At 34.2% G+C, this 6,828-nt stretch overlaps 1 protein-coding gene across 1 annotated transcript; it reads right to left on the reverse strand.

The window, feature by feature from the left end:
• Positions 1 to 548: 548 nt before the first annotated feature.
• Positions 549 to 6,586, reverse strand: LOC131348962 (putative C-type lectin domain family 20 member A). Its single transcript, XM_058384221.1, has 6 exons — positions 6,375 to 6,586; positions 4,915 to 4,964; positions 3,115 to 3,480; positions 1,789 to 2,121; positions 1,584 to 1,672; positions 549 to 1,396 (listed from the first exon to the last, which is right to left on the reverse strand). The coding sequence occupies exons 2-6, from the start codon at positions 4,949 to 4,951 to the stop codon at positions 1,283 to 1,285; spliced, it is 939 nt and encodes a 312-aa protein (XP_058240204.1). The 5' UTR covers positions 4,952 to 4,964; positions 6,375 to 6,586; the 3' UTR covers positions 549 to 1,282.
• Positions 6,587 to 6,828: the final 242 nt, after the last annotated feature.

Consider the following 6,828-nt stretch of genomic DNA (forward strand, 5'->3'; position numbering starts at 1 on the left):
ATATTTGTGCTTTGTAATTATAGCACTATCCATGTATTTTAAACTATCAGCCATTTTTAAAGAGTACACTTTAATTTAATTAAATGGTGGAACTGGGGGTTGAATATGTTCTTAAACATTATTTTGTAAGTATAATAAAGGTTGGTTCACATCACTTATGGGCCATTTTGGAGTATTCTGTAATTTGAATTTGTGTGATATTAATATTTATATTGGATTCCACACATTGCACTTTTGATTAATTTCAGCCTTAGTTTAGGTGTTTTTAATGGTATGTTCATAATTATTTCATTTTCTCATTATTTCATTTTCAGAGTTCGCTTCATCCTGGCAAGCATGAGTTTTTTTTGTCATGAGCTTGCTGTACTGTATAGAGATGCCTAGTCATACATGACTGTATATAATGCAAGCACATACCTAAAAACAGATATAACCATATTTATTCATTTAACATTGCATCAACATCAAAAGTGTATATTCATTGAAAGATACACATGTTTACAACCATTAACTACTTATGAACAATTTTCATACAGCAAAACTATACTTCTTACACAGATTAAATAACAATTGTGTAGCCCTCACCAACTAAAAAATAAAGAAAAAACAGAGACTTCAATATGTAGTAATTTTTCCCAAAAACTAAATCAACATTTAGAATCCAGTGAAAAAAGATTTGCACCCTTCCTACATCCTCAATCATTAAGAGAGTTAATGGCTAGGTGTTAATAAGAAATACAGAAGTTTAGTTAATCATAAATAAGTGTAACTACCTCTATAAAAGCAGTGTTGTATTCTGAAGCATTGAGATACATGTCTACATCATGGCAAGAAAAAAAGGACATCAGCAAAGATCTCTGAGAAGCAATTGTTGCTGTTCATCGCTCTGGGAAGGGTTAGAAAAACCTCTCCTAACAATTTAAAATTCAAGGTATTTTTTGAGGTATTTACATGAAGACTTTTCCATCTGATTACAAACAGATTATTTAACATACTGAGTTAAAAGGATTGTTTACAAATGAAGAGCCTACAAGACAGTTCCCCAGAGAGTTGCTCATTTTCCCAGGAGTGGGTGTCCCATCAAATTCAGTCCATGGTCAGAAATATAAAGTAAAACCAAAGAGATAACTCATTTGACCTACAGGCCTCTGTATGCACATTAAACATTTATGGTCATTAAAAAATGCATATTAATGCTTATCTATGTTTACAAGTTGAAACTGATGTTCATGTAGCAATTTAGTCAAAAAAGCACTAGAACAGAATGCTCAAATTAACTGATTTATAAAATATTATTATTTACGTTTAACTTTTGAAAGACCATGCCATCTGGTTGCACAATCCATTTTATTGTGGTGTTATTTGATATCCCATGTTCCTCCAGTTTTTGCTTTACCTGAAAAACAAAATATGACATTTATTACTATATAATTCAGAATATAGACATTAAAAACTTGTGAGATTTGTATGCTACTCAGACTGAATTGAACATAAAGATTCTAATTACAACAAAGACCATGTGCCTCATGTTGCACGTGCTGTAAGAGGGGATTGTATATTAGAGGACTGAGGATTTGTCTCACCATCTGTGAGATTGCTGCATTCACTGCAGGATCATTCATATCCTGATTCGATCTAATCTTCATTCTTATGGTTTGTTTTTTTGTAAAATCTGAAGGCAGAAATGCATATAAACATAAACATAGACAAAAGTAAACTTGCATTATAAAAGTCTGGAAAAAACATATGGGCAAAAAATATATGGGCCTGAATTGTATTTTAGCTTACCTCTGAGACAGAAGAAAGGCTTTATATCAGAGCATGGTGCAGCATCAACAAGGCCTTTAAGAAAATTACCACAATTATCATATGAACCTATATTGTTTGGTTTTCCTGTCACCCAACTAAAGGTAGAGAATGTACTCTGGTCTACCCACTTCCAGGTGTCTCTGGACAGACCAATCCAAGCATCACCAGAGACTTTTCCTTTTATCAGTGTATTTTCCTCTATGGTTGTAACACTGGCCAGGTCTGTGTGATATTGCCTGCAGTAACTCTGAGCATTAGAAAAAGACTTAGAAGTAGAAATAACAATGTATCTGCTGGACCCAGTGTTCCTGTCTGTCAAAATGAAAAACACACGATTAATTATTGATTCAAAAATTAAAATGTAAACAGGTTGCTTAATTAAAAACATTCACATTTTATTGACATTTTTTAATTTGTCAGACATTATACATGTTAATCCTTGAATGTTCTAATTCTTCAACTTACTCAAGGATCAGAGTATTTTGTGTATAATCAGGACTAATGCAATAAAGTGCATCATGGTATATATTGATATTTGAATTGCACAACTGATTATTATTTTTTATGGAATTAAAAAAAAGAACTTTGATATTGAAAATGAAAATTATATTTTCAGATATACAGTTTCACAGAGATCATTCTGTTTGCTGTTTTTGAGGCTCATTGTTGTTTCTAATTTCCTTGCTTGACAACAAGGGGTGGTGAAATTCACCTGGATATATTCCTATGCATGTGTACACACAAGATGAGGGCTTTTGATATATATAAGTCAGAAATTGATATTTGACACAGTTTGCAATAAATACTGCTAACATGAAGCTATCTTTTCCATTTTGTCTATTTGTATTTTAGAACTTAAAATTTCAGAACAATAAATACAAATTTCAAACATTAAAATCTCAAAAATACAGATTTTATGTAAAATAGGTCAAAAATGAATCCTCTTAGATTCCTATGGACACTTTTAAATCAATACCACCAATCACAGCCATCTGCCAATGCATCAAAACTTTTAAGTTGTATTAAACTTTCTAATTTTCTACAATGATGTTAAGTATATGATACTTAGTACCCGCTATTGGAAGGTCTCAGACTGAGTGTATGTAGGTGAAATTTCCTGTCTGAATTTTATTAATCCAGCAGTATTTTGTCTAGTGTCTCCTTTTGACGTACAGGCCCAGCTGTTTTTAAGATGGTTAACGTTTTTGGCACCTTATAACAAGTTCACTAAGCACATTCATTTTTTTGTAAATACATCCTTAATTTCCTAATAAATGTGAATAAAAGTGAATTATTGCTCCTCACCATCAAAGCACACAAAGGGAAATGCTGCTGTACAAAAATAGTCAAACCAACAGCTTGGCTTTATCCCACCACAAGCTTCCATTGCATAGGTCGGCTCACCGGCACACCAATCTGTCACATTTCCGAGTGGCTGGTTTCCCAGGGACCAGTGCCAGCTATTAATAGCATTGTATAGGCCAATCCAAGCATTGGAAGTCAATTGTTGCTTCTGTGCCTCATTTTGAAGCTTGACCATGTCATCACTGACTCCAGCAATAGCCAAGTCAATGTATTTGACTTGGCAGTAAGTCCGAGCATCATTCCAATTTTTCCCCTGTTGGACTAGGATGTACTCATACGGTACAGACAAGACGAAAAGGAAGACTTCTGTAGATGACAGATTAGAAGAACAACACTAGTTCTGTTAAAAAGAGATCTGTTAGCTTCTTTATTTAATCTGTGCTTTTCATTGTGGAAGATGATTTTCTTTCTTTCTTTCTTTCTTTCTTTCTTTCTTTCTTTCTTTCTTTCTTTCTTTCTTTTACAAAGAAATATGAAACACAATTTTATTTTACTAGAAAAATTACGGATAATTTTGCCTGTGGCATTAGGTCAGGTATCAATCTTTTTTTATCAATCTTTAATTAAAATAGTGTGTAAATATGTGTAAGCCAGGCTGAACCAAAGATCTTTGTCAGTTTTACAAAGGTTTCAGAAACACTTCGTACTTGCATGTAGTGTACACTACCAGTCAAAAGTTTGGACACCTTTTAATTCAATGTTTTTTGTTTAGGGATTTATTTTCTACACTCTAGAAGAATACTGGAGATTTCAAAACTATGAAATACCACACATGGACTTAAGTAATCCATATGTAATGACCATAAAAAACAGTCAGTTGTTATTTTAAGACACGAAGGTCAGGTGTTCTGGAATAGTTCTTGCAAGAACAGTATTGTCAAGTGCATTTGCAAAACCCATCAAGCACCATGATGAAACTGGCTCACATGAAGACCATCCCAGTAAAGCAAGACCAAAACTGACCTCTGCTGCAGAGGAGAAGTTCATTTAGAGTTACCAGCCTCAGAAATCACCAATTAACAGCACCTCAGATTAGAGCCGTTATGAAGGCTTTACAGAGCATCAGTAGCAGACATATCTCAATATCAACTGTTCAAAGGACAATGTTGTGTATTTCGGCCGCCTTCAGCATTGTTTTACAATGTAGAAAGAAATAAACATCAGGAAAGACCATGGAATTAGAAGGTGTGTCCAAACGTTTGACTGGTAGTATTTATTGGTAAATGTTAGTCACCTTTAAAGTGCAGAGCATGTTCCTAAGATAGTTCATTTGTGTTTATTTAATTTCAAGTTATAAAATTGCGTGTAAATAGTGAAATAAAAGGAGGAGAAAGCTAGGCAGGTATTCATGGACACCAAACGCAAACAGGGGAACTGTTTTACAACTATTTTTAAGTGTCCCAGGAGCAGAGGCTAGAAGTCTCTCAAATTGTTGCACAGCATTAAAAGAAGATGATTTGACAAAATTAATTCATTAATAAGGTAGTTAATAAGGAAGAGTCAATTAGTTACAGCTATGCACAGACCAGTATGCCCTTCTTTAATTTGATGGCTTTTTAGACTAAGTTGTCTGATTTAACAAACCTGCTTGGTTTGGAATAAAAGCCTGCAGCCACAGCAGCCTTTTGCAGATAAAATTATTAAGTTTAAATCAACACACTAGCTATCTAAGTGGTTTTGTCTGTGTAGCAAAAAAGCATGAGTTGGTTATTCACAATAGTTACAGAGCTTTCCTCTCACCTGTGAGAGACAAAAGCTGAAACATGCAATTCCCCATAACTGATGTGGCACTGAGGAAATAAGGAAAATTAAATAAATATTTTAAGATGACCTGCAAGAAATCAAGTGAGAAATCTCCAAGCAATCCAACTTAAATAATGTAAGACAGCTAACTGGTAATTGCAACTGCAAAGTCATGGGCTTCACAGTGAGGGCCAGGGGCATCGCTAGGGCTATTCATTCAGGGGTCAAGCCCCGGATAATTTTAATTTTGCCACCAGGGTGTAGAGGAATTAAGTAAATGTAGATCGCTTTAGTTGATCACTGTTGCCGTTTACTCTACACAATTTTGACTGACAGAAAGGAGGCCCATGATTATGATTATGAAAACCTCTGAAATATAGGACCCTTTTGAATATTATTCCATACCCAATATGTACAAAAGCCTTAAATTAAATAAACTTAAAGATATATCTAAACAAAATATAAACTGTTAAAGCGCTAAGACATTACAGTCTGAACATCATGACTTTCTATTGTTCAACTTATGCAGTATTTAAGTCAAAATATGTACATGACTTAGGCGAACAATGGACCAGAACAGACTCCATCATTCAGCTGTTCTGTCAATAGAAAAAGGAATTCTCAGCACTATAAATACTAGTATGGTAATTGACCGTTTTGCTCAAGTCAAGTCTCGGAGATACTCTCTGATGATTCCACCCCTTAAAGAAATAGGATAGAAAAGTCACCAAGAGCATGAAGTAGACAAGATACAAGCAGCAAGACAGATGAGAGATGCGAGAACAATAAGAGAAGAGAAGAGAGGCTATAAAAATTAAACAAAGAATAATACATACAGTAGTGCCGGCATAAATGAGGAATGAAATAAGAGGTGCAAGTATAATATAGAAAATTGTAAAATAATAATAATAAAAAAGGATCTACACGGCACTACTCCACACACACACACTGTAAAAGAGATAATATTGCATGTGTGAGAGAGAAAATGTAATGAATTTAATGAACTCCTTTTTTAGTAGCAAGACTCTGAAATGATGGGAGGAGTCAGAAAAAAGATTGAAAGAAATTTTCTAAAGTTGCATAATTTGTGTTTATTATTAAACAATATTACATAAAAATGCCCTTACAAAATGTGTTATTCTTGCTTGCCCTCTCTCCCTTATTAGGCCCTGATGTTTCGGGCTCAGCCCCTGATGTTTTCAAGTCCTAGGAATGCCCCTGGTGAGGGCTACACCCCAAAGCAGGCTCTAAAACTTACAGTTGTAAGAGCTATCCCATACCACAACTCAGTCACCTTTAAGCAAGAATGCAATGATATTAAACACCACTCAATGATTTTTAACCTAATAGAGAAAAACAAATTGTACTAGCATAAATTGTTAAAGATAACAATTATCTGTATTGGTCAAATGAATCCATTGACTAAATATAAAAAATTATAATATATATTCACTTACTCTGAAGTACTCTAGAGAAAATGAAAAAGGACCTCTAAATCATCAGCAGTTCTTCGAGTTTTGGCGAGTTTAGCTGGCATTGGCATGTAAGAGAGCTGTCATGCCAAACATCTTCCACTCCTCCACCTTATGACAGTAAAGAAATCTTAGGAGCTTCAATCTGATTGGCCAACAGTATTTTAAATGCTGAATTGTTAAGTAGCACATCAGGAGCTTTTTTTTGTTGGATGAGAAAATATCCTAATGGACAATGCCCCTTTGCTCTAATCTTATGTATCCGGGTCTTACTGTGCTTTATACCAACTCCACGAAATGAAAAACCTTTTTCAAAATTCTGCAGTTTCATTTTTGTAGGCTAAGGGGTTATTAGATTTTCATTCGAATTCAAGATTTTTGATAGTGTGTCTAAACATGAAGCAGCAAAGTAAATAATCTCTAGTGAAACCTAAGGAAA

The sequence above is a fragment of the Hemibagrus wyckioides genome, linkage group LG29, assembly GCF_019097595.1.
Source record: "Hemibagrus wyckioides isolate EC202008001 linkage group LG29, SWU_Hwy_1.0, whole genome shotgun sequence".
NCBI lineage: Eukaryota > Metazoa > Chordata > Actinopteri > Siluriformes > Bagridae > Hemibagrus > Hemibagrus wyckioides.